Source organism: Ursus americanus, chromosome 18 (genome assembly GCF_024610735.1).
Source record: "Ursus americanus isolate L20-20 chromosome 18, mUrsAme1.1.p, whole genome shotgun sequence".
NCBI classification, from domain to species: Eukaryota; Metazoa; Chordata; class Mammalia; order Carnivora; family Ursidae; genus Ursus; species Ursus americanus.
In genome coordinates this window covers 3,823,926-3,850,073 of record NC_142144.1, presented here as the reverse complement: position 1 = coordinate 3,850,073, position 26,148 = coordinate 3,823,926, and the positions used below count along the sequence as shown (strand labels likewise).

General features: G+C 55.3%; 2 protein-coding genes across 7 annotated transcripts in view; one reads left to right on the top strand and one right to left on the bottom strand.

Annotated features, from left to right (window-relative positions):
- Positions 1-46: 46 nt before the first annotated feature.
- Positions 47-9,895, top strand: SPACA9 (sperm acrosome associated 9). 6 transcript variants are annotated; one of them, XM_045770962.2, is made up of 5 exons: positions 47-236; positions 5,555-5,731; positions 8,141-8,343; positions 8,782-8,929; positions 9,826-9,895. In XM_045770962.2, the coding sequence occupies exons 2-5, from the start codon at positions 5,588-5,590 to the stop codon at positions 9,835-9,837; spliced, it is 507 nt and encodes a 168-aa protein (XP_045626918.1). In that variant the 5' UTR covers positions 47-236; positions 5,555-5,587; the 3' UTR covers positions 9,838-9,895. The 6 variants fall into 6 exon arrangements, with proteins under 6 accessions (XP_045626918.1, XP_045626917.1, XP_045626914.1 ...); XM_045770961.2 differs by having other exon boundaries at positions 8,782-9,147; XM_045770958.2 differs by adding an exon at positions 1,894-2,043 and having other exon boundaries at positions 8,782-9,895.
- A 922-nt stretch (positions 9,896-10,817) lies between these two features.
- TSC1 (TSC complex subunit 1) overlaps positions 10,818-26,148 on the bottom strand; it is a 48,807-nt gene continuing 33,476 nt past the window's right edge. Inside the window, 12 exon segments of the mRNA XM_045770956.2 lie at positions 10,818-15,713; positions 15,715-16,126; positions 16,487-16,648; positions 16,734-16,921; positions 18,995-19,117; positions 19,858-19,968; positions 20,846-21,028; positions 21,830-21,996; positions 22,611-22,654; positions 23,649-24,207; positions 24,468-24,572; positions 25,037-25,106. Of these exon segments, the coding sequence (XP_045626912.2) occupies positions 15,606-15,713; positions 15,715-16,126; positions 16,487-16,648; positions 16,734-16,921; positions 18,995-19,117; positions 19,858-19,968; positions 20,846-21,028; positions 21,830-21,996; positions 22,611-22,654; positions 23,649-24,207; positions 24,468-24,572; positions 25,037-25,106 (2,232 nt within the window). The 3' untranslated portion in view covers positions 10,818-15,605.

Below are 26,148 nucleotides of genomic sequence, written 5' to 3'. Positions count from 1 at the left end.
GCCCGCTGCCTGGAGACCGCAGTCGCTAGGACCGCCGCGCCGCATCATCAGCGCGCGCCGGCCCGCCAGGCTGGAGCTGGGCCGGGTCCCCGGCTCTTCAGCCCCGCGCGCTCAGCCGCCGGGGGTCAGGCCCTTCCCCCGGGGCAGGTGCTTCCCGGCGCCGGCCTCGCTCCGCAGTCTGCACGTCTCGGCTGGACCTCTCAGGCCTCTCCAGCTGTGGCCTTCTAGGACCAAAGGTGCCTCGGGAGGGCCCCCGGTGCTGGGACGCCCGGGGTCACGTCGACCCCCCCCCCAACCGTGGGGACGGGAGGCGGGTCCTTCGCGGGTTCAGCCATCGCACCCCGAGCCGGGCGTTGGGAGCTCCGAGGGCCGGCCCAGCTCTGCTCTCTGGGCCTCAGTTTCCCCATCTTTAAAATGAATAGAGGTTGGGGAACGGTTTGAAAAAGAAGGGGAGTCCCTCGGGCGGGCGGGAAGGCCTAGGCTCATGGGGTGGGGCGGGGCTGCCACGTGACCCGATTGCTATGGCACCCACGGGAACAATCGGGTCCGCGGCCCCGCCCCTTCTCATCGACCTCCCCACCCCACCCACCCGCCTCCCCAGCCCTGGGAAGGGCCTCCCCGCCCCTCTGGGGCCCCAGACACCCTCGGAGGCAATCCAGCTGCGGGGCGCTCTGTAAGTGAAGGCCGCTCTAGGACCAGTAAGGGTAAAGCGGGCCGGGACCGGGCCAACCCGAACCCTGGGGGTTGGGGAGAAGGGAATGGAGAGGACTGCCGCTGGTGCCCTGGGACCGGGGTGGGGTGGGACATGGTGGGGGGAAGGAGCGCTTCGAGTCGCGCCAATCCCCAGTGGGACAGGGCATCCTGGTATCAGACACAGCGCTGAACTGGGAGCTCTAGCTTTTGTCTGTTGCCATTTTTAGGACGAGCTACTCCTGGTTTTGAGCTCTCAGTGTTCTTAACAAAAGTATGGGGTTTGTCCATTATAAACAGGACGTCGGGCATTGTCAGTACAGATTGCTCAGAGTTCAGCTCCTGGCTCCACCTAGCCTTGTGAGCCTGCTCTGTGCCTCACTTTCCTCCCCTGTGAAGTGGGGCTTATGGAAACATTCCATGAGCTAATATTCCTGAAGTATTGGTGACGGGCACGTAGTAAGTGCACAATGCATTGCGGCTACTATTGGCCATATTATCTCGTTTAATCTTTGCCCCAGCCCTGAGAAATAAGTACCTTCATTCCCATTTTACAGATGAGAAATTGGAGGATCAGAATAGTGAAAAGTAGTCGGCTGAATGACTTAACAGCAAAAGTAATTTTCCTTTTCTGGGCCTCTTTCCTCATCAGTTGTTGATCGTGAGGCATTAAAATCAGAAGTCCCCTTGAAGATCTTCTAATCCAAACCCCCTGATTTTACCGATGGATAAACTGAGGCCCAGAAAGGGGGAAATTTGGGGCCAAGTTCACTTGTTAAGCAAAGGCAGAGCCAGGGCTGGTGTCTTGACTCCTAGCCAAAGCCGTTACTGCCAGCCACTCGCCCAGAAACATGCCCTCCAATATAGAAGGCTGCAGTTCTGCCTCTTCCCCTCAGAGCCGCCTCCTCAAAGCGTGCGCACCTTGGTTGGCTTGTGAAAGCCAACTGCAAAGACGGCTGGGGAAGAAAAGGAAGCTGCCTCCCCGTGAGCAAAGAACACAACAACCAGACCCGCAATTTGCACTGAAGAGGTTCAGTTTGCTTTCTGGACATTTCTGAAATGACTTGCCTTTCTCCTCATTTATTTTAAGCCTTAGGCACTTTTCATACCACGATTTAATCTTCTTTAGCAGCCTGGAAAAATACAAATCAATTAAAGCCTAAAACCTATTGGGTAATCATTTTTTCCTTCCTCCTCCCCCAGATCGAGAAGTGCCTGTACCCTGTGCCTTTCATCCACACTAATTTGGCTGCAGTGACTCGTTCAAGGGACGATCACTTTGGATAGCTTATTACAGCTCTTCTCACGACATTCCTGGCGCGCATGTCACAAGTCGCTAGGATCAAGAACCAAGTCAGTTTTGCTCTCAGGGGCTCTTGGGGCCACCAGCCAAGGTAGTGCCATAGCCTTAGAGAACTTGACAGCCCCAGGAAGTCCCAGGAGGGTGGCAGGGAGTCAGACACACAGGACAGCCCCCTAGGGGATGGGGAACAGAGAACAGTCTCATGGGAGTAGAAATGAGGCCCAGGGGTCCAGCCAGTACACGACCCCTGGGAGGGTTCAGGCAGCTTTTCAGGCCTTTAGTATCCCCTCCACCCCACCCACCCACTCCCAGCCCTGGTCAGTCTGATGTCTGGCATGTCTGTCTCTATGGATCATCACAGAGGGAGCTATCTGAGAGCACAGACTTCATAAAGTCAGGCAGAGCTGAGTGGGAAATCCTGGTTTGCTCACTTCTAGCTGGGTAACCTCAGCTTCGTCATCTGTCGTGGGGATAATCGTGGTACTTTCATAGGTGAGGACTTAATGCATGACCAGGGTTTTCCTAGGACCCCATGGAGAGTAACTGCTGTTAGGAGGGTTGGGGTGGGTGTTCAGGGTCTCCTTGAAGGCTGGAGCATGGCTCTAGTTCGCCCTGCCCTGCACCCACCCACCTCCTGCAAAGGCCCTCTTTCAGACTGAAGCCCTTCATCCCGACATGCCCGTCCCACTGCCCTGCTTTCTTTTCTCTTTAGCAATGCCCTTATCTAAAACGTGGTTCGTTCACTCATCCATGTTGTCTGCCTCCCACTCTGAAAGATGAATCTCTCCAGGGAAGGGGATCGTGTCTGTTTTGTTCAATGCTGTGTATAGCCCAGCACTCAGGATGGCGTCTGGCACATGGGAGGCATTGCAGAATGAATGAAGAAACGAACAAATGAACACGTGACATGCTTCTTAACGCTTTTGGCCTTCAGTGGTCCTCCTAGCTTTGTCTGGCACTAGGGGTCCCTCGGCCTTACCCTGTCCACTGCCTTCTGTGCTTGCTCACGATATTCCCACATAACACCCTCCCCGCCTCTAGCCAGGGGCCCCAGCTCTCTGCCCACCCTCCCCACATCTCCTCTCCCGAAGGTCAAGCCCTCAGCAGTCTCTGCGGCTTTCAGGGTGGACGCCGTGCCTGTCGTGGCACGCTCCTGTGGCTGTGTGCACACCGTGTAATCACAGAAGCTCTGAGTGCCCTGACAACAAAGTGCTGCACGTTCCAGGCCCTGGCCCCACACTTGCCACCTGCCACCTCACACAGTGCCCACCCCAAAGCTGGGAGGCTGACCCTGTTCTCTCCTGACAACGTGTTAGCATTCGGAGGCTCACCCCAAGGCCGGCAAGAAGTAGTGGGACCAGGATTTGAACCCGGGACTATGGGACTCCAGGGCTTGGGTTCTTAACCACCCACCCCAGCCCTGAGCGTTAATGGGGGAAGGCCTGCGCTCCCCCTCCTCCCCAGAAACCCACCTGTATGCTGGGCTCCCACTTTTCTAGGCCTTCAGCCCCCCTCATCACTTGTAAGCCCTGGGCCGAAACTAGGTGAGGCCAGAAAGGCAGCTGCCTTGGCACAGAATGTGAAGGGGTGCCCCAAACCCCCGTAATCGGGATGAGTAACATTGAAAAACATCAAATTTAATGCAAAAAAAATCCATTGAGAGTAAACTATTAAAAATTTAAAGACAGGATCAGTATGACTTCTTCCTTTTGCCTCGGGCTCCAGGACGGTGAAGCCCCCACTGGATCCCCTCCTGTGTTTACTTAAAATTCAGGTACTGCATGGACTTTTTGGTATTAAATTTATTTCTTCAAATAGCGCGTTAAATATTTTTACCTGGCTCAATCGCTGGGTTTTGTGGTGCCCCCTTAAATTTCACGCCGAGTGCCTCGCCTGCCTCACCTGCCTGGTAAGCCTGCGCCATCGGACGCACAACCCGAAACCTGCCCCCCTTTGCCACATCCGCCTCTGGGCCTTGGCAGGTGTTCCAGGTGTCTGACAAACAGTGGGTCCCCACTGCATCCCCACAACGCAGGCTCCCCTTCTGGCTGGCCTACGGTGGGCAGGGGACTGAGTGGGGAGGACACCGGCGCCCTGCCGGCCCTGGCCCAGGCCCGCCCCCAAGGAGCTGCAGTTGCTGTGAGCAGACAGGCTTCCGGTGGCCAGGGCTGGGCACTGCTGCTGAATGTTCCCTCGACCCACTGAGGTCCACGTGGTGCCATTGTCAGGGCCCATCCTGGCGCGGCTCAGCTCCCGGCCCTCCCTAAGTCTCTGATGTGCTGCCCCCGTCGTGTCCTGGAGGCCACCTTCTCATCTGTTCTTCCTTTTCCTTTCACCCCTCTTCTTGCCATGGCTCCAGCCCTTCTTGCCTCACTGCTCCAGCCCTGCCGTGGGCCTGGGATGCTGAGGGAGACACAGCAGAGAGAAATGCCTCCTGTCTCCCTTGGGCTTGGCTCCTTTCTACCTGGGGTCTGCCAGGAAGCCTGGAATGTCTTCTGCCCCACCCCGGCCTAGCAGCGACTCACTCGCACCCTAGCTTGGCTCAGCCTCCCCTGACCCCCGCTCATGCAGGGCGCGTGAAGTGCGGGTGCCTCGAGGTAGAGACACGGTGGCTGGGGCAGCTTTGAGGACTCTAGTTAGATGTCAGGAAGCCTGGGACCTAGGGTGTCTCCGAGAAGCTCGCTGTGACACCCTGGAGTTCGGTTGTCCCCCCGGGAGTTAAGGGGAGTTCACCGACGAGGTCTCTTCCAGTTCCAGCATTCCGTAAATCTGGAACGTGGCATTTTGCACGGGCTCGGCAAAACTGTGATGTCACAGAGAGCAGAACCCACAGCCTTCCCTGCTCACAGAAGATTCTAGACGCCTTGTAGACTACCTGAACCACACCAGGGACAGTCTGTGAGGCACCAAAAGAGAGCAGTCCCTATGGCGTTAATGTTTCCCATCTAGCTCATTCCTGCAGTGGACGTGGGAGGCAGGGAGGAGTCACCGAGGGCCAGCCCCTGCCCTGACGATGTCCCAGCCTGAGACCGGGGCTCCTGACCCAAGCACAGAGCAGGAAACTGCATCTGCTCACTCTCGGCGATCCAGTACAGGCGCTTCCGCTGCTTGGCCCACTGGAGACAATCCCTAGACTTTCCCACCAGTTGCAAAGAGGCAGATGATTTAAAATGATTTGGTCCAAACTGATAAAAATCAGATTTTATTTTCTGTGACATTTTCCGTGATCCCCTCTGTCGCTGGCAGCACAGCAGGGCCCTGGAGGCCGTGTGTGTGTGTGTGTGTGTGTGTGTGTGTGTGTGTGTGTCCACGGTCTGGCGAAACTGAGGACCAGAGTAATCCCTGTCCACGCTTGAGGGAAGGAAGTCACAGTTGATGGCAAAGAACGTGTCCTTCGGGGGTAAAGGGACCTGGGTCAGGCTCTACTCTGTCTTGGACGGCCTGGGGGTTCCGGAGTGAGTGTGGTGCTCCCCTGAGGGGCCTAGACGTGCTGGTCTGGGACTCCAGCGTTGGGTCTGCAGTCTGTGCCCGGGCCTCACTCCTGCACTCTTCTCCCCGTAGATCCGTCTTCTCCTGTGACTGCTGAGGAAGACAATGAATGAGGCGAAGGAGTCTCTTCGAAACATCGAGCAGAAATACAAGCTCTTCCAACAACAACAGTTCACCTTCATCGCCGCTCTGGAGCACTGCCGGGAGAACGCCCACGACAAGATCCGGCCCATCTCCAGCATCGGACAGGTGGCGTCTCGTGGGCTGGCGGGCGGTGGGGCCGGGCGCTCAGGGGCCTGCCAGGCCCACAGATTCCTGGCGACATCTTGCCTGAAAGATGAAGCTGAGGCCCAGAGGGGCCAAGCACCTTTGTGCCAGAGTCAGGACTCAGAGCCTAACTAGCGGAAGGAGCCAGGTGTCCCCTCCCCAGATACGTGAGTCAGGACTCAGAGCCTAACTAGCGGAAGGAGCTAGGCGTCCCCTCCCCAGATACGTGAGTCAGGACTCGGAGCCTAATTAATGGAACGAGCCAGGCGTTTCCCCCCCCCCCCCCAGACATGTGAGTAAATAACAAAGTGGTTACAGACATGGGCTGGAGACTGCCAGCCAGGGTTCAGGTCCTGGCTCAGCCCCACACCTCCTCTGTGACCTCCGGCCGGGAGTCACCTGTCTATGCCCCAGGAGAACCTCCGGGGAGTATGAGGATTTAGGGAGATCATGAGGGAGACTCTGAGCCAGCGTCTGACCCCTGTGGTCCCGGCTGTCGGATCCTTCTAGAGTCTGAGAAACTACGAGGTGCCAAACACATTGCTCCACCCCCCACCCCACCCCCTTCTGCAAACATTTTCACTTAACCCGGGTGTCCTCGTGAGTGAGCTGCTATCCCAGTTTGCTCTGCAGAACTTGGAGGCCTCGAGACCGAACACGCCTTCCAGGAAGGGGCACACACCTAGGTGGGACCCTCCCAGCTGCAGCCCTACTGCGGGCCCACGGAGTCAGCTTGTGGAAGGCTCAGCTCCCGGGGTGGGGCGGGGGTGGGCCCCAGAGCTCGGAATCGCTTAGGAGAAGCGCACGGGCCCACACAGAACAGCACCCCTGCCAGCAGCATCCTTCAAAAAATCCCTTCTTCTAATATATGTAAAAGCCTCTCCCGGTTTTTTAACTTGAAAACTTTTTAAACCTTCAGAAAATACCCTCTTTCCCCTGAACTATCAGGAAGTCAAATTAGTTACATCCTTTTTCTAGCCCATTCCCCAAGGGCACTGGACAGGTTTTCAGTATCAGGAAGGAGATTCTGAGACACCCCCCCCCCACCCACGCACAAGGGAGTGGCCTTCTCGCCTTAAGCCCAGCAAAGGCTCTTGGTAAACAGCGGCCCCAGGGTTTGAGTCTCCATGGGAAGTGTTGATTCTCGGCCCTCACCCTGCCCTCCCTGGACCTGGGTTATCCAGAGGTAACCGGCACACACACCAGGTAGCCCAGTGACTCTGCTGTGTTGTAGTTACACTCCGGGCAGGCCCCGCCTTGGCCTCCCGGTGCGGTGCCGCAGCTGCAGCCAGTGTGGAGGGTGCCAGAGCCCCTCCCCCCCATACAGAGCTGCTGTCCTCAGAACCCCTCGGGTCATTCGGGAAGACGTCCCCTAGCAACAGAAAGGCAACCAGCAGCAAGAAAACCCTGGTTTAGACTTAGAACTTTCTGGCTTTTAGAGGAGGGAGCCGGTGCTTCTGGCCACCGGCCCGCCACGGGTCGGGCCTGCGTTTGGGAAATGGGCCAGTGAATCCTGCCTGGACCAGAGCCAGTTCCTCCTCAGCCCAAGGCCAGGCCTCCCGCCTTGTCTGACCTCAGATCCAGAGTGATGGGGGGAGGGCAGCCCGAGGTTGCCTGGAGAGGAACAGCCCAGGCCCGGGAAGGACCTCCATTCCCCCCAAGGAGCGGGGTTGAAAAGTGGATCAGCCGTATCACCATTCTGAACACCTTTAATGACTTGAGAAAGGTGTCCCTACTCCTGCATCTGGAACACGTTCACATGGGAGCTTTCGTTTTGTTTCGGCATTTAAGCTCTTCACCCTAGAGCTGATGTCGGTGTGTGGTGTGAGGTAACGACTACCTTCTCTTCTGTGGACGATCCCTCTCCCCAGCTCCCCGGCTCCCCTCGTCCCTCCTTCATCTACCTTGGAAACACAGGACAGTGAAACTTCAGAGGATTCTAGTGCCTTCTCTTTGCTCCTGAGCGGGACTAAGGCATGAAAGGTCAGGGAGCAGCCCTCTTTGCTTTAGGTGTCAGCTGAGGTGCGTGGGGCCTGGTGAGGGCTGGGGGCTCAGAGCCCTGAGCTGGGGGTGAAGTCCAGCCTGGCCACGTCCACGGCGGGCCGAGCAACTTATGTCATCTCTCTGAGCCCCTGCTAGTCATCTGCAAAATGAGGACTTGGAAAGGCACCCGGCGCGTGGGGTTTAGGTGAGCGAGTTATGAGGTGTGAGGTCCCGCCTGCACCGCGCTCGGCACGGCGCCTGGGACACCCCACGACCATAAGCATACGTGGGGCATACAGGTGCCTTCAGATGCTTCGGTGTGGCTGGCGTCTGCCCGGGACTTGGCGGGGGTGGGCGGGAGGAGCGGGGCGGGGGTGCCTCCCGAGCTCCCAGTGTGCGGGCCCGCAGGTGCAGAGCTACACGGAGCACTACTGCAACAACTCCACCGACCGGCGCACCCTGCTCCTGTTCCTGGACATCTGCGCGGAGCTGAGCAAGCTGTGTCAGCACTTCGAAGCCCTGCACTCCGGCACGCCGGTCACCAACAACCTGCTTGAGAGATGCAAATCCCTGGTTAGCCAAAGCAACGACCTCAGCAGCCTCCGAGCAAAGTACGTCGCTTCGGGCCCTTCCGGAGGCCCCAGGGCCACAAGCAGAGGGCAGCGGGGCGGGGACGAGAGGAGGGGCCCCGCAGGAAGGAGCCCACCGGGAAGCCCCAGTACCGCCAGCAGGGCTCCCTGATTCTGCGCCCGGGCAGCCCTCAGCACAGGTGCCCGGATCTGGAGCACGCTGTTCAGTTACGGGGGGAAGAAGAGTCGCGGGGACTAACCGGCAGGTTTTGGAGCAGTTACAGCAGGTTTCCAGGCCCCTGATGCGGGTTTCTACAACCCCAGGCGAGTGGTTCACAAGTCCTGCCCCTCCCGCCCGGATCAGCCAGGGCTCGTGGGCCGCGTGGAGTGCGGCCCTAAGCCTCCCCAGGGGGTTCGGAGGGGCGGTCAGGACTAGAGCCTGCCCCCGGTCTGGACAGAGCCCCTCTGGCCGCCCCGCAGGTACCCTCACGACGTGGTGAACCACCTCAGCTGTGACGAGGCCAGGAACCACTACGGAGGCGTGGTCAGCCTCATCCCCATCGTCCTGGACCTGATGAAAGAATGGATCGCCCACTCGGAGAAGCTGCCCCGCAAAGCCCTGCAGCATGTGAGTGAGCCCCCCGCACGCCAGGAAGCCACCGGGGCGGCCGCTCGTCCTCCCTGGGCCAAGGGCGCCCAGCCTCGGTTAAGAGAGCACCAATGTAGGCGGCTTACCAAAGACAGCCCCAAACCTAGGGGGAATGACACAGGCTGCTCCAAACCTCCCTGGAGACCACCTGGCGGGAAACTGTAACTCAGAGCCGGCAACCTGCTGCGTCCCGCACGGTGCGTGGTCACTTAACTTGGCCTCCAGCGGCTGAGCCATTCTCTGGCGCCCACAGTCCCCGCCACAGATGAACCCCAAAGGGGCCTGCCCAATACACTGTTGAGAACCTCGCTCCCTCTCTTTCACTTCTAAGCTCTCCTCGCCTTTGAGGGTCAGGCTCTGTGTCAATGAAGAGGACCCCCACTTCCAGGGCTGTTGGGGGGGGTCCCGGGGAGGCTGCTGAGCGCTGGGGCCACTGGCCTGCCCAGGTGCTCTGGGAGCTCCCGGCCCGCACCCTGCCAGGCCCCGCCACGCTGCAGGTCTGGCTTTCTGGGCTGAGCCGCCGCGCCGGAGGCCTGCCAGCTTCCTTCCCGCCACAGCGGCAACCATAGGCAAGGCCCCGCTCCCTGCGAGGCCCGGCTGCTCGGCCTGCCAGGATGCTGAGGGCCAGCACGGCGTGCTTCCTCAGTGTGATTAGGTTTCTGGACCAAAACCCAAAGGGGAACGAACCTGCCTTTGCTCTCCTTTACTTGGGAGAGGGAGACCATGACAGAAGCCGGAAGAATTCTGATTTTATGGCTCCTGTGCAAGGACCGTTTCCTGATTTTCACAACACAGTCAAGGCCCCGACATTTTAAAATGTGTCTTTGGCTTCTGAGCTTGCTGGAAATTCTGACTGTTGGCTTTTCCCTTCACAGGGGGCGACTTAGCTTCTGTATTCTTGCTTCCTCGGGGGCGACCGTCAAGAATAAAAAGTGTTCTCCCACCTCTCTGCCTGGCTTGGTTTCCTGGGAGTTATCCCTTAAAGAAAACTACATTTATCCTAAGACCTCAGAGGACACCATCCAGTAGCCTCACAAGCAAAACCACGAGCAAAGAGCAACCGCTGTAGACATTTGCTCTCCGGGGTCCAGGGGTTCATGCCAAAGACCCAGAGGCCGGCTCGTAACTGGCCTTCCGTAGTTAGAAGCCATTCAGACAAGAATCTGAATAGACATCTGAATTTTCCAGACGAAATCAAAAACTGCCACCCCTGAGTCTTTCTCTCAAAAGGCTGCTTCCGCCATGAACATGAGCAGAGCGCCCTGATTTCCAGGGGCAGCTGGAAATGTCTGTTCCAAGGAAGAGACAGTGAGGCGGGGCTGGATCCAACAATTGTTTGAGGTAGTTTCCTGCCTTCCTCCAAACCCCTTGATGACATAACGGAAGGAAGGTGGTGGGTGCTGGCTGCACTTCTCCCTGACACGCTCACAGAACATGCCCCGTAAGCTCTCGATGACCTCGGTGTCACCTGGGCGCCACCAAAAGGACTGTACTAAATAAAGCCAATGGCCAGCCAACCCATAGGGAGGTGAGCACACTCCGAGCATGAGGCAGGACAGCAGTGCAGGCCGCGCAGGCCGTCCGGCTTGAAGAGTCACCCACCCCGTGCCACCAGGCCACCCTCGGGGGGAAGGCAGGAATCAGAGACAGGGAGAGGGAGGATCTGTGGCTGTGGGCCAGAGAACTGGCTACAGCACAAAGGGCTTAGAGAGACGAAAGCCAGATCCTATTTGTCAGCACCTCCTCCGGCCACCTGGGGTAACCAACCAAGCCAGGCCGGAGCCTTCTGCATCCATGGATGGGTCCCTACTTTGCCTAGGAGCCCCTCAGGGGCCAGTGTGAGTCACTCCATGTCAACACAGCAGAGTAGTGCAAAACAATAGATTTTTATTTGTTCACAGTTAAACACAAGCAACTGCCTTGACATTTTAGAACATTCTAAGAAGGACAGCAAACCCTTTTGATTCCAATTCCCATCCACTAAGATTGTACCATTTTCTCTCGCAGTTCTTGTTTATGGCGTCTGACGTGGATCGTTTGACATGCGTTTAAGATCAAGGTGGGAAGGTTTAAACCTTTTGACAAGAGAGGACTTTCTCAAATTTAACTAAAAGCAGTCAGTAAAAAAAATCTTTTTTTCACTGATGGGACCCCTTTAACCTGCAAGTTAGCCACGTGTGGCTGATCCATGATTGAGTTACAAAACTAGGTTACGTCTTAACAAAATCTGTTCCTCCGTCATATACTTATTATGGTCCACAGAAGTCTTCTGAAAAGTGATCACTGATTCTCCCTAGTGCAAAATGCCCGGCCGCCTCTTTGATCAGAGTCTGTGCCGCCTCCAGCAGCGCCGTCCCCTCCTGTCTAAACACTGCAGCGAGGTGGGGGGAAGGGAGGAGGGGTGGATCTGGGGGGTCTCAAACTCTCAGGGGTCTCCTCTAAAACATCTATTCCAATGGTTCCACTAGCCTACTTATCGCAGATGGACAATTCGGTGGCGAAGGGAAGGGAAGGGGGGCAGAGGGCTGCTCTGCAGTCGCGGGCGCAGGGGCTCACTACCCCGGGCAGGCTTCCCTTGTCATTACAGCCCCTCTTCTCTCAGGTGAGCACGTACAGACCGGAGCACGGCGTGGAAAAGACGGGAACCCACTCTCCCTGCGCACATCAGAGTCACAGATGGGGACACGAGCCACATAGGGACAAGAGTCACAGCAGCAGCCTCGGGGCTGGGCCCCGACCTACATTTGCTCTTTGACCTATAAAGAAAATCATCGAGGGCAGCCGATTCCTCTGCGGTGCCAGGGGCGTGGGGGGAGGGGCGGCCTCACATTACACAAGTCTGGGCAGAAACAGATAGACACGCTGGGGCTGGAGACGTGGCATTTTCCAGCGTGCACCTCAACAGTGGAAAGGAGCAGAGGGAGCTGCACCGATGGGGGTCATTCCACGAGCCCCTCTCTTCCCCGCAGGAGACATGGGTGGGACCTCTGGGTGGGATCGGGCTCATCCCAGGAGCACTCTGGGGGCTGGCCTCTCTGAGCACATCCCCAGGCGGGTGGCCCTCCACCTGGACCACGGCTCGGAAGCAAGCCTCCGCTCCGCCCACACTGTCCTTAACCTGCGCAGCTTCCTCCCACCTGCTCTCCGTCAGAACGGCCATCTGCACGTGGCACTGCCTCTCACTCGTTCTTCCGTTTTTCTGGCTTTAAGTGGCACGTTCTAGTATTTGGTACAAACTCCCACTGGCTAGTCAGAGCACATGCTATATTCTCTACACAGAAACACTCAAGTTTTCGTTCAGTCCTACGCCCAGCTCACGGGGATCCCCTCATTGCAGCCACCGTATCAGCCACCCTCTTCTACACAACCATGAGACTTTGGCCTTTTGTGACAAAACCACGGGAAACCACATGGGCTATGGCAAATGGGGACGGCCCAGGGTCTAGATAGAGTTTTGTGTCTTGGACCACGGCGGCATGGTGGGCTCGCCGTCCGTGTCGGTGGCTCCCAGGTTCCCTGCTCAGAAGAGCTGGCCCTTCCCCTCCACAGGGCATACGCATTCTGGCTCACACAGCTGCTGACCTACTGCTCCTCTCTGCACTCACGGAGTCTGGACAGAACCCCCAGCAGCCGAAACACTCTGCTGACCAAGCTACGGAAGCCACCGCCGCCCACCGGCCTCCCACAGCTGGGCCTAGCACTCGACTGCACGGAAGTCTTTAAAAATCTCCTGACCCAAGAGACGACCTGTCTCCTGCCTTTGGATTCGTTTTCTTACTCATGACTAGATACTTCTTCCAATGCTACACTAACAACTTCTGTAGACTTTATGGCAGAACCCTGTCAAAAGCTTTTAAAAAATCCCTCAAAGTGCTGTCTGAGAGAGGTCCACGTGCTTCTGTCGGGCAGCGGACTCGGGGATGTGCTTTCTCTATGGAGACCACGCTGCCATCTCCGCCCGCCCCTGCCCTGCTGCCCCCCGTGACACCGTAGTGCTCCTTCTGAAAACAAATTTCATGCTCCCCAAGAAGCAGACCCCGACCCCAGGGTCTGTGCTGACTCTGGTTAGTGTCGGGTGGGGATCAGAGCAGGTCACACACACTGGCCACTCGGCTCTGAGGCAGGAAGGCTGCTCCGAGGGGCGGGGCAGAGGCTGGCAAGCCTGACCTGTGTCAACACCACGCTGGGCTCGAGCGTCTAGAGACAGGCCCTGCCCCGATGCTAGCTGTTCTAATACATTTGCCCTGCCGGCTCCCAGACTCGAATCCTCTCTCTAGTGTCCCTCTACTATCACCTTTCCATCCTTAAAAAGACTGGCTGTAGTGCAATCAAGTGACCTGTTGACTCCTGGCAGGTTCATTGTTTTTAAAACCAAACTAAACCTTGCTATTGCCTTGAGTCCTTTGCAACATAAAAGCCTAAATGTTTAGGCTGGGTAACTTCACCACTCACCAGGCCTCAATCCCCTAGCCTTGGCTGAATAAAAAGCCTGACCCCCTAGAACCCAAAGGAAGCTGAGCGCAGCTCCCCTGGGTCGGCCGCTCCCCTGGGTCTCCGTGGTGGTCAAGCTGAGCAGCCGGCTGGCCCGAGGGATGTGCCAAGGGCCCTGAGCCCAGAGACCTGCCCACGGGGCCTCCGGCGCAGCCCACGTCACCACACTGCCTCCTCCTCCCGTGTTTTTACAATCTCATGTTTTTAAACATGTTTTTTTCTTTCTTTACACTGGCCTCGGCCTTTGCCAGTTAATCAGGGAAAAGGCTTTGATTTAAACGCCGGGCGTCTGTTCTGTGGCACAGGTCTCTTGGGCTGGGGGACAGTGAGCATTCTGACCTGGTTTCAGTAGGAATCCAGTTGACATTTTTTTTCCTTTCTGAGTTTGTTCGTGTTTTCCTTTTCTGAAACTGAACTAGGAAATAGGACATACTTGATTTTAAGCTTTCCTTTGGACAAAGCTGAATTCACCACATGGGGTTATCGCTAGTCCACACAGGACATCCAGCGGCCATTGCCGGGCCGGGCACAGTCGGGCACACCCGAAGATCCTGTCCTGACGAGGCCTCGCGCCAGTGTAGCCGTGCTGACACAGCATCGCGTGACCCAGCCGCCTCTGGCTAGGAGTGCTGGAATACTTACTGCAACACTAAAGAGAAGAGACCTTTACCCTCACGTGCTGCAAGCCTCTGTAAGCAGTAAGATTTCGTACCATTACAGTCTGTCTTTTCCCCCCTCACGGCTGAACCCTCGTATACTTTTAACTAAAAGAATAAAAGAAAAACCAAGTTCATCAGCTCTTTCCGACCAGTCTCTCCTTGCCTCGGCTGGGACACTAAGCAACCACTCCTAGGCTTCTAGCATCTACCTCCGGAGCCTGTGTTGAGTTCAGATGCTGTGCTGGGGGCACCTCGCCTGAGCTGTGTGTGGGCAGCCCAGGGTGCACGTCAGACCACCTTTGTCAACGCTCGCCAGGACTCTGCTCCAAAATGCTTGGCCACTACTACCGTGCGGGGGGGAATAGCATCGAGCCCCCTGGAGGGTCGGCCCCGGAAAGTTAGGCGGTGTGAGAAAGCTGTTACCTTTCTGGTGGTCTAGAACCAGCAACGCGAGGCGGCTCTACCAGCCTGAGAAGCAATGGTCATTTAAACACTGAAGAAACTCTTTGGACCTTCGGAGCCTTTCTGCGGCAGCATCACCAAGAAGCTGACATAAACGAGAGGCTCATGGGAACACGAAGGGAGAGAGGCAGACAGACCGGGGTGGGGGTGAACCCCAAGGCTCAGCTAGCACAGCCCTGCCTGAGGGCAGCTCCTCGTCCACAAGGGCTTCTCGCGCAACTGCTCAAGCCACCGACCTCCCCTCCTGCAGAGAGCGGGTTTTACTACCCCCACGCCAGCCTGGTCGGAGCAGTCCCAGCTTTCCAGCAAACACCAAATAAATAAGAGGTAGCGGGGAAGGAGGGACAGAGCATTGCCAAAAGGGAAGGATGGTCTCCGCAGTGCCAGCTCCAGACTCCGCTAACAACAGACGTTTGTTCACACAGAACTTTCTAGGAAGCTTATCAGAACCGCCAAAAGAATGTTAAGGGTGAAGAAACCATTGTTACCCTAGATCTGCTGCTTGAGGGCCCACACTGCAGAACCAGAAAGCAGTGACAGTCTCACGTGAAAACCTCCCACATGAAGTCGACCAGCTTCGCAAGCTACATCCCCGTGGAAAGGGACAAAACCAAACTTACCTGCAACACCACCAATTACTCGGGCTAACGGAGAGCCAACCCATTCTCTGAGTTTCAGGAAAGGAGAGAGTGGTGTGTTAGACTCAAAGATTCAATTTGGCCTCATATTGCACAGGTTCGAAGGGCGCAGCCATTGTGGAAGGAAGAAAACACAGCTACTGAGGAGCGCAGACCGGCCCTCGGATTAGTCCACACCGCGGGGGAAATGAAAGACAGGCCGGGAAGTGGGCTTAGGGGAACGTTAAGAGGCATTTCAATGCCAGATCCAAAAACCGTTCTGCGTTCAGTCAACTGTCAAAAGGACCTCCATCCCATTTCCACCGCATGACCTAGCCACCCAGACCCCAGAAAGAGGAAAGCCGGGCGCGTGCGCTCACGCCTCCCGTTCTACGCCAACAACCTGCGAGTTGACCCGGTCGGCCGTCACCCTTCGCTGTGCTCCTGATGAGTCTCGTCGTAGTCCATGATGTGCAGCTGTCCAACACTGTCCGGGCTCGGGGGGGAGGGCTGTGGGCCGTCGAGGTGCAGGGGGGGTCTTGGCTTCTGCACCCGGGTCTTTGCCCAGTTCTGTCTTTAGCGTCTCAGAAAGGCTACTGATGGTCACACTGTCCTCGTCACACTGGCTCTCGCTCTTATTACGAAATAACTCTCGCGCCTTCATGCCTAGGAAGCTTTTTGAACTGGGAAAGGAGCCGACAGTCGTGGGGATGCTGGTGGCGGACTCTCCCACGGTAGTTTCCCACCGACTGCTGAACAGGCCTGCCCTCTGGGTGGGGGGTTTCTCCGGGGTCGAAAGCTCGCTGCCGCCGCCACCCCCTCTACTCGCACCGCCACCCCGCGCGCCACCGCCGGGTCGGGGGGGCTTGGTCTCGCCATTGTGGCCAGATGCCTCTTCGTTGTGCCCTGTTACAGAATCCGAGCAGCCGTCCTTGCAAGAGGCAAGCCTGTAAGAAATCCAGGGAGAAGAGGGGTGGTGTTGGCAGGGCCTGTGCGTGTGGGAGGCGTGCAACTACACTGGCTCACGCAGACACCGAGCTCTGCGCTTTCGAGCGGGGAACCCGAGCCTCGACGAGGGACGGGAGATGGAGATCGCACGTGTGAGCACTTCCTGTGACCACGGCCCGCGACTTGGGGCCAAGGACAAGGACACAGAGAGATCCCTGGGTGCCATGAGCAAGGGGGAATTGGAGTGCGGCAGCCCCGCCTAAGCCAGCGGGGATGGCTTCTCACACCCCAGATGCGGGCCCTGTTCTGCCGCTGGCGGGTCAGGGACAAGGCTGCTGCTCCCACCTCTTTGCTCCTACCTTTCTTCTGCCGCTTCGGCCGCTTCTGCTTTTTCTTCTTCAAGTTTCTTCAGGAGGCCATCCTTCTCCAACCTGCCGTATAAATCTAAGATCTCCAATTCAAACACTTGGGTGATCCTTTTCTGAGCCTCATACCTGCTCTCTGCCGCCTGCAGCTGTCCTCTGAAACACAGACCACCCCAGAATATAAGAAGCCCCACCGACAAAAGAACCCCTCACTGCAGAAACCCGCACCCACTGGAGTTACCTTGCCTGGACTTTGACATCCTCTAAATATTTCTTCTGCTCCAAAAGAAGGTGGTCTTTCTTGGCCAGGTGAGATTCCAGTTCCAAAATCCGTTTCTGGGAGGTATCGAGCCTCTGATTCTGCTGCAGAACGTGGCTTCTGTTTTTTTCTAGTTCTTTCCGACACGCAGCTTTCATCATCTCTACCTCCTACAAGAGGGGCCGGAGTTAGTCCCCGAGAAAACGAGCGTGCTACCTGCACTGGGCGAAAGCAAGGCACTAAGCCCTGAGAAGGCCCTTCAGGGCACTGCTGCTGGAAATCTGACTTTGCACAACTGGCTGCGAGGTAAGCTGGCAGGAAGTACTCATTTAGTAGCCCCTCCTTGAAATCTGCCCCTGAGGAAATCATCTGAAACACGACTACATTTTGGCACAAAAATAATCACTGTATCATGTTTAGAAGGGCAGAAACCCGGAAGCATGGTGAAGTCTACTTCCAGGAGAACAGCTGAGTTAAAATACATGTTATAAGTTTTTAGTAAACTCATAGTTTACTAAACTAGGGCAAGTCCTGACAGGTTCAAGGCAATGACTGAGCTAGGGATGGGCACAAGACACAATCCTGGCCAATAGCGACGGTGGGAAGCCTGGTGGAGGGCTCCTGGCAAAGTTTCCTCACTGAGAAAGACGCGTAGAAAGCGACCTCTCCTCTCCCAGGGGAAATTGTGGTGTCTGTCTACCTGTGACCGCCGTTCCTGTGGCACATACCTTGCAACCACCGGCACAGCTAGCCGGAGCACGGGGAGCCGGGGGACAAGGGTGCCGGGACAGCTCAGGTGGTACAGGAGAGTGGAAAAAACTGGTTTTTTTTTCTTTTAGGTAATCTCTATGCCCCGCATGGGACGTGAACTCACAACCCCGAGATCAAGAGTCACATGCTCCTTCCTGTCCGTGCTCTTGATCTCAGAGCTGTGAGCTCAAGCTGTACATGGGATACAGAGACCAATTAAATAAATGTTTTAAAAAACTTAAAAAAAAACTTTAAAATATTAAACAATTTCTAAAAAAAGAGGGGCATGCTCTACAGACTGAGCCAGTCAGGCACCCCAAAACTGGGCTCCTGGATGCTGTCCCTAAAGTGCTGACTTGACCAGCCTGGAACTCACCTGCTGTGGGACTTGTCAAGTGAAATAGCAACACTTTTTGTTACGCCGGGTTAGTGGCTCTGCAGTTCTTGCTTACAACCGTAGGCATCCTAACTGCTACAAGTCAGGGTCATCATGTCCATTTAGGGCCCGTGAAGCAGGGCCCGAACAGGTCAGGTGGCTTCGGCAGGCCCCAGGAGTCCAAGTGTTCCAGCTGAAGGCAGCACCACAGAGGCCAGCCCAGCCGACTTCTCTCGGGAGACGTTAGGAACGCATTTCAGTCAGCATTTTCAGAGGTTCTCCTATCTCTTAAGTCTGTTTTCCCCTCGTTGTTTTCCAAACCCATTACACCTCCAAAATGAGTGCTAGCTGGTTTCTAGAAAGTTCTACATTTAACATCCTTCTAAAGGGAGTCTGAGTCTGAGCGCTGAGAGGAGCTGAGAAATAAGGAGTAACTCTATTATGAAAATTACATCTCTCCACTTCTAAGACTACTTTCTACATTGGGCCAAAAAAGAAGCTTTACAAAGCACAAGCCCAAGAAATCCTAAAAAGAAAGCCTGTGTGATGGAGAAGTTAGTGACAGGAAGCATCTAAGCATTGACTATTAAAATTCCACCCCAACTCGTTCCCAACTCATTCACTAACATTACCCGAGGCTATTTATAAAGTGACATGAAACTTCTCCCTCAAAGCCACTGGTGAGACACTAACTAGTGTAAGATCATCCCGATGCTGGCCTTGTTGCCAGGACTGAACCACCATCTGCTGAAATTAAATTCAATATTAAAAGGAAAGAAAAAAATGTATACTAGTATCTACCCACAGTCCTGAGAGTTATGTTCAACAGAACGGGCTCCCTATCCTTTGTTTCTCTGTCTCTCTCTTGAAGCGGGCACCAGTAAGAGAAGACAAACCCTTTATCAGCTGCTCTGTACCAATTACCACGAGGTGCTTTTACTTACCCCTGACTTCATTTCAAAGCAAGCCAACGAGGGGAAACAAGCTCGCGCGATGGCTGAAGAGTGCTCATCCACCAGGCCACATCTCGGGACACATTCCGCGCGTGCCGCGGACGTGCTGCCTGCGGCCTACGGGCTCCCCGCCCCGCACTGTGGCTCCCTGAGCCCCCACATACCTTTGTGGTGTCTGAGTGCTTGCTCTGCAGTTGTTCCAGATACAACTCGTTGACCTCCCCAAGGACCAAGAGCTGCCGGTTCAAGAACTCCATCTGCTGCTGGACCGACTCACTGTTTGAGAGCTAACCGAGACACAGGGCGGGCAAAGTGAGGGCCCCTGTGGCACACATCTGGCAGATGGGCATACACAGGGGCCGGCTAGCAACTCAGGGTTTCAGTGCTAGGGGACAGTAAACTCCCACGGTTTCAAATCCCCTAACACGACGGCTGGTAGGGAGGAAGGCGTCCAGGGACAACGACAACGCACAGAAACGCACTTCAAAACGGTGCCGTGCAAAGTGGTGGCAGTGGGGACTCACTGCATCAATGTGGCCACCCACAGGACACCTGCGGAGGACGGGCATGTGTGACCATGACCGTGGCGACAGGAGGTCCAGGGTTAGAGCCCAGGAAGCCTCACTTGTTCATACATCAACTGTACAGAGTGCGGTGAATCCCAAAAAGGGAGGGATCCTAGCTCAGAAGATTTTGTGAACAAACTTCCCACATTCATGTAACCGAGGATTTCAGAAAGAGCTCCCTGGGGCGCACACAGGCCTGGGTGCAGGCCGGGAGTTCCTTGCTGCAGAACCCGTCCTTGTGGGGCATGTAGCTGCACTCAGGCCCCCGCCCACTCCATGTCAGAAGCACCGAAAATGCCTCCACACATTGCTCCTTGTCCCCCGGGGGGTGGGGCGGAGAGGCCGCCTCACTCCTGGTTGGGAACCCCAGCCGGAGGCACACAGGTCACGCACTCGCCCCATCCGAAGGAAGAACATCAGCAAGAGGTTTGAGAAGAGGCTCAGCCTGCCCCGTTTCTTACCTTCTGGGACACCTGACTGAGCAGCAGCTCGGTGTGACACACCTTGCTGTTGGCCTTCTTCAATTCCAGACGCAGCTCTGCGATCATGTTCCTGCAGTCCTCTAGCTTTGTCTGTCCAAAGACACACGCCAGGAAGTTACACAGCAACCGCCCCCCAACCCCGGCCAGGGCACCAGCCCACCTGCCCATCGGCCCACGGACAAGTGGGGAAGCCCAGTTTCTCAGTTGCTGTACTCTTCTTGGGCCACTAGGATTTAGCTTCTTAGTTTTAAAAATTAAGTTATGGCTGATTTCTGAGTTCCTGATTTGTTTAGCAAAAGAACAAAAAGATCTTAGATCCACCGTCCCCAAACCGTACATCAAAGCCCTGGGGCTACACAGCCAACTCACAGGGGAGCCACAGGGAGATATTAAATTTATGAGGGAAACACAGCGACACCTGTCGGTCATCATGTGAACTGCAAACTGGAGGCAGCTGACGTGAGGCGCAGATGTGCCAGCGCGTGGGGACGATGTCTCCACAAACCAGGGTTCCGGGGTTTGCTGGGGTACAAACCACCACGTGAACACCCGTGTGAAACGGGTGACTCCAATGTGACTCCAAGGTCTGACCTTTGTGCAGTGCCCAAAGGGACACATACAGCACTGCTAAGTCACTGTGGTCGTTTAAAAACAAAATCCAAAGAAACCTTAAATTTATGTGTATTGTTTCCAAACAGCTGCTGAGCTGTCGGGACGTAAATATGAAGTTGTTTCGATCTGCTTACCAAGCACAACCATCAGGTGCTTCTTTTGGCTACAGAACGCCAGGGAAGTGACTGAAATGCCATGGGAGCTACGTACAACCCGAGAGAGCTGGGGGACCTCTGCCCTAAACGCCATCTATGTGCCGCTGCGTCCGAGAGAAAAGCCCTTCGTGTCCACCGGGCTGAGTGAGGCGCTTCCATGCCCTCTCCTGGCTGCCTGGGCCCGGGGCCGCCGCCCGTACCTGCAGCTCCTGGCTCTGGTTGTAGAACTCCTCCCGGTCGTGCTGCAGCTGGCGGATCTGGCTGTGGAGCTGGGTGACCATGGTGTCTCGCTGCTCCTGCAACTGGCTGTACCGGGCCTGCTCCTTCTGCATGCTAACCTTCCAGATCTGGATGTCCTTCTCTTGTAACTTCAACTGGTCTTTCTAGCAGAGACCAAAGATGTGATCATTTTAGCTGCCTTCCGAGGTGCCAGCATCACCTGTCCTGACAGTCACACACCGCCCTGAAGCCATGATGGCAGCCCCTGCATCCGCCAGCCTATGGCTGTCCAGCTTGACTTAAGGGCAAGGGTTACCAATTTCACAGTAGCACATGGATCGTAAGCTGCTGGAAGAACTTTTCTCGGCGCCAATTACTCCCAACACCTTCCACAGTCCTAACCACCAGTGCTGGCCTAAGACCTCTATTAAATGCTATCCATCCAGGTCACTCAAAATGAGGAACATTTACAGGCTGCCTACCCAGGGGCTGAGCAAGTAGTCACGTGACTTCTTTGGGCACCAGGGTTAAAAAGTGGGTGCTGCTGTTATTACAGAATAGGTAACACAGGCTGCAAGAGGCTAAGTTATTTTCCTAAGGTGAGAAGCGGCAGAGCCAAGGTCCAGCCTCCGGGTCTGACTGGCTTCTCCACCGTGCTACAAGATTTTTTGCCATAAAATAACTTCAGGGGAGCTGGTTTCGTATTTGGAGAAACAAAAGAATGCCTCTGACTCTGTGAACATCGTAGGCAATTACAAACACACCTGAAAATCCCTTGCCCCACGGTTTCCAAGAGCAGCAAGGCCATTCGCAGAGCCGGCCGGTCCCGTGACCCTCAGAGACTGAGCCCCCACCCCGAGCCGCAGCAGCGAGCAGGGCTAGGACTGAACACCTGGGCCCGACTCGGAGGCCGCTCCTCACGAACGGTCACGCTGGCACCTTCCCGCAGCCCCCGCGACACTCACCATGGCCGCGTTGTGCTCCTCCAGGGCCGCCGCCCTGATCACCCTGCGGAGAAGCCGCCTGTTCCGGAGCGCGTGCTGCTGCCTCTTAAAACGCTCATAGAGCAACTGGTTGTGCAGTAAAAGCAACTGGTTACGGAGGGTGCGGATCTCATCTGAGGGAGGAGAGCCTGATTTTAAAGCAGAGGGAGGGTGGCAGAGAGGCCTTTTACAGAGGGTTCCATCAAGACCCTCCCACGGTCAGCTAGCTTAAGAAACACAATGCTCTTAGAAACAAGTCACCACTCCTCTTGCAAACAGTCACCTGGGTCTCAGCGATGGTCATGCATCAGGAGAGGGGGAAGAGGATTTACTACCTAGCTCCCCTTTCAAGGAACACAAATGGCTAGAACGTGGGAGGACTCCTGAGAGCTTCCCCGACTTCTCCCCACAGACCCAAACCATATGTACGGTTACTCAAGGCTCCTTTCTCCCTCCCATGCTGTGTCCTCCCCCAGGAACAGCTCCAGCCACTGACCTCACTGGGGTCTTTTCTAGGAAAGCCTGGCACGAGGTTGGCACTTTCTGCACTTCCAGCCTCGGGCACCTGCTACGTGCCACTTTTCAAAAGTACAAATGCTGGCTTTGCAACATTTGAGATATCAGAGGCCAAGCAGAGACGCTGGCTGGAGCAGCAGCAAAGGGGGGACCTGTTCCTACAGGACACGCCTCCTTGGAGGACAGAAAAGGTGACAAGCACTCAGGACCCACACAGGCTGGTCTGGAGCACAAGTGACAACTTTACCTCCAAAGTGGGTCCAGTCGACAGACTTGCTGGGTAAGGACAACCTAGGAAGAAACGTTTGGGGGAACAAAGTTACCGAGCTCGCCTGGACAACCTTCTCTGGACTGTTCATTGCCGCAAGGCTAAATTACTTCCTTGAGGTCAAAAGCAGCAACGGCGTAAGAAAGTTTCAATCCCCAGGTCCATGGGGAGTGAGAGGAGGCAGCAGGCGTCGGACGGAGGGCCGGCGCCCGCACCAAGCATGACCGGAGTCTCCAGGGTGCAGTTGCCCTCCCTCGGAGCTCCTGCCGGGGCCGATCTTTGCTCGGCTCTCTAAGGCGATGGAGTGATCAAACATACTGCCAGCTATTTCCAGCCCTCTGCACTGAAATACACAGCGGGTAGCCAAATTTAAGGAAAAAGGAGGTACTGTACCTGAGCCCATTACACCAAATCTCAGTCAAAAGGAGAAATCTCTGTCACATTCCACCTGAGGTTATTACATTGAAGAAAAATTAAAACCAAGACCTTGCTTAGCAAGAGCCGAGGATTCGAACTCTGGAACTAGCGATTCCCTCGTCCGCCTCCTAGATAACTGCTGAAAAGGGCAGTACAAGAAGGGTTGGAACAGCGGCTCAGATAGGGCTCTTGGAGGCAAGCCTGTGTGCGAGCGCACACAGGGCATGGAGGAGGGGCAGGCCCCTCTGGATTGCCCTGCAACACCGCTGACTGTGCTTTCCATCTGACGAACTACGTTACCTAAACAGAAAAAACCTGTAGCGGAGAAGGACACACCAGCGCAGAGATTCCTAGGTCCCCTGAATACCATACCCTCACCCTCACATTCTCAGCGCACGTGTGAGTGCGCCCTTGCAGGACAGTAGCAGGGGACTGGCAGCCGCGTGCAGACACGCACAGCCACACGTGTGCAAAGGCAACGGCCGCAAGGCCAGAGGGGAGCCAGCTGCCTCCGTGAGCTCGGAAAACGAGTCCCGATCCCCTCCTGCACTTGCCGGATTTCATGCTGAGGGAGTGTCGAGGGAAGAGACAGGGCCTTACTTGTTCAGCTCCTTGCTGTGCGCGTCTGCTCCCTGCTGGATGAGTCTGTCCAGGACTTCCGCGGGGGAGGTCGAGGGAGGACAGTCTTCCTCTGCGTTTCCTTTTGCTTTCTTTAACAGTTCCTTGGTCTTCTTGCTGACAAAATGATGGGCGGTCTTTGGCAATGCCACCTCAAAAAGATGATCGTAAGGGGGAGGCTGCCCACTTCCAAACCCCACTCCCCTCTGAGGCGGAATTTTACAAGGGCTGGGAGTGAGGATGTCGGTCTCCAGCGCAGTCTGGCGCTCCCTGCTCCCGGCAGGGCTCTGGTTGGCGCCTCCACAGGGCGGGTCTATGGGAGTAAAGGCTTGCTTCGGTGTGTCAGGCCCAAGCTTGTCCAGGGAGGAGTTTAAAGGCTCAGGGTTCACACTGGCGCCCTGAGCACCAGAGGCGGCCGAATGGTTCTTGCGAGGGCAGCCCGGGAGACTGTCCCGGTAGAAGGGGGAGTCAAAGCCTCCTCGAGGAACCAGGGGCTCGGTGCCGGCTGTCGTGATCTCGGAGAGTTCTTTAGATATCGCCGCTGGGAAGAGGGAAGGAGACAAGAGACACCGCTGTGAACAGGCCATCTGGGTAAGGGCAGGCCGTGCAGGGCTGTGTGCTGCCAAGGGCCACCCCTTACCCTGGCACAGGACCCAGAATAAAACTCCCACCTCCTTCCCCCAAGAGAAGAAAAGCCAAGCAAGCCTGGCGAGAGTTGACACTAAATCCTGGTTTCAGGGTGCAACAAGGGCTTTACCGTCTCATAGCAATCTCAAACAAGCCCAGAATCCCACACACTACCTTCTTCTTTAGCTTTCTCAATGCTATCTTCTTCGGAGGCCAGGTCCCCTAAAAACCCTGGAAGGTCACTCAGAGGGACAGAACCTTTGCTGCCAGGTAACTCTTCTAAAGAGAAACAAAGACAACTCCAGTCAAAGAACCACACAGGTAACCCCCACGACTGAAACCACTCGCCCTGCAGTAGAAGGCATCCGTATGGGTTCTTCTGCTGGGGAAAGAGAGGAGGCTAGAAACGGCTCTCCCCTGAAGCGACCCCAGAGAGCGAGGCTACCACAAGGCGTCTAAGTAAAGGCACCAAAAACATAATCCCACAGAAAATAAAATCCTCCATTCTTAACGTCTCAGAGAAAGATAAACACCACAGTCTGACCGGCTCAAAACACAGGTTACGGGTACATCACTGCAATAGCTTAAAAGCTTTTTTTGATGTTATTATCAGGTTGGTTTTTAGAATTAACTACACCTCATTATCTCTGGGCTTCATCGTTTTGTGGTGTTCCTGAATTTTCTCGTTTGCACACATAGCTAAGAGGAGACAAGCAAAGTCGGGGGTTACCCAGAGACTTTACCTAATCCTCTGTCGTTCGGGAGATGGTGCTGTCTGTGTAGACAGGGCCTTGCTGAATCTGTTTTCTCTTCCTGCAAAGAGAGGTACCATTTACATCACAAGGCAGGAAATTGTGTATGTGTTCTCTTATATAAGAGACATATCCTAAAAATCTAAAATTTTAACACATTATAAAGGAGTTTAAAGTTTAGCTCAGTGGTTCTCAAACTGTTTGGTCTCAGGGTGCCTTTAAAGTCTTAAAGTCTTATAAAGTCTTACAGTCTTAAAAACCTAGAGTCCATGAGCTTTTATTTATGTGGTTCTAACTACTGATAGTTACATTAGAAATCAAAACAAACGTTTTTAAAATACTAATTCACTTAAAAACAGCAAATCCATTATATGTAAACATAAATGATACACATTCTTATGAAGAATCACTACAGTTAGAAAACAATAAAAACAAACTTAGAGGAAGAGAGGCATTGTTCCACATTCGTGCTACCTCTTGCGTATCTGGCTCAATGGAAGAAAGCCGGACGCTCAGATCTGCCCCGCTCTCAATCTGCTGCAATATGTTATTTTGGCTAAAGTATAGAAGGAACTTCTGAGCCCCAGCGTTGGGTTATAAAAAGACTTCATCTTTGATGACCTGACAAGGAGTCATTTCCCAGAGATTACCATGTGGAATGTGAAGCCAGGGCGCTCCACCTTTCACGCTGTGTTCGAGGCCACCGGTGAACTCTGTGCCCTGCACCCTTTACCCACGGCGGCTGGGGAACATCACACTGGACATCTAGAAGATACCGGCTCGCCACGTCGGGCAGGGCTTCCCAGTGCGGAAATACTCACCGCATGACATCAAAAACTCGATTATTCACCCAGCTCCCCAGAACTTTTCAATCTCTTCATAAAAGTCTTGGGGATATTATCAAGCTCATGGTGACAGAGATCAGGTTTTTCATATTCTAATTTCACCTGAAAACTGAATTTTACCACCGGCCGCAAAGACTGTCCACTGTTTATTGTGAAGTGGCATCTGGTCATGGAAGCAGCAGCCTACCCCATTCCCGGGTCTGAATAAGCATCCTTTGTCAGTCAGTTGTTCCCTCACATCGAACTGGCACACCACGA

What these genes read in the sequence shown, in the direction of transcription:
- SPACA9 (XM_045770961.2), top strand. Translation starts at nt 5,588, where the DNA reads ATGAATGAGGCGAAGGAGTCTCTTCGAAACATCGAGCAGAAATACAAG. An exon ending in CCATCTCCAGCATCGGACAG is followed by an intron (nt 5,732 to 8,140) that starts GTGGCGTCTCGT and finishes GCGGGCCCGCAG; the next exon opens with GTGCAGAGCTACACGGAGCA. An exon ending in CTCAGCAGCCTCCGAGCAAA is followed by an intron (nt 8,344 to 8,781) that starts GTACGTCGCTTC and finishes GCCGCCCCGCAG; the next exon opens with GTACCCTCACGACGTGGTGA.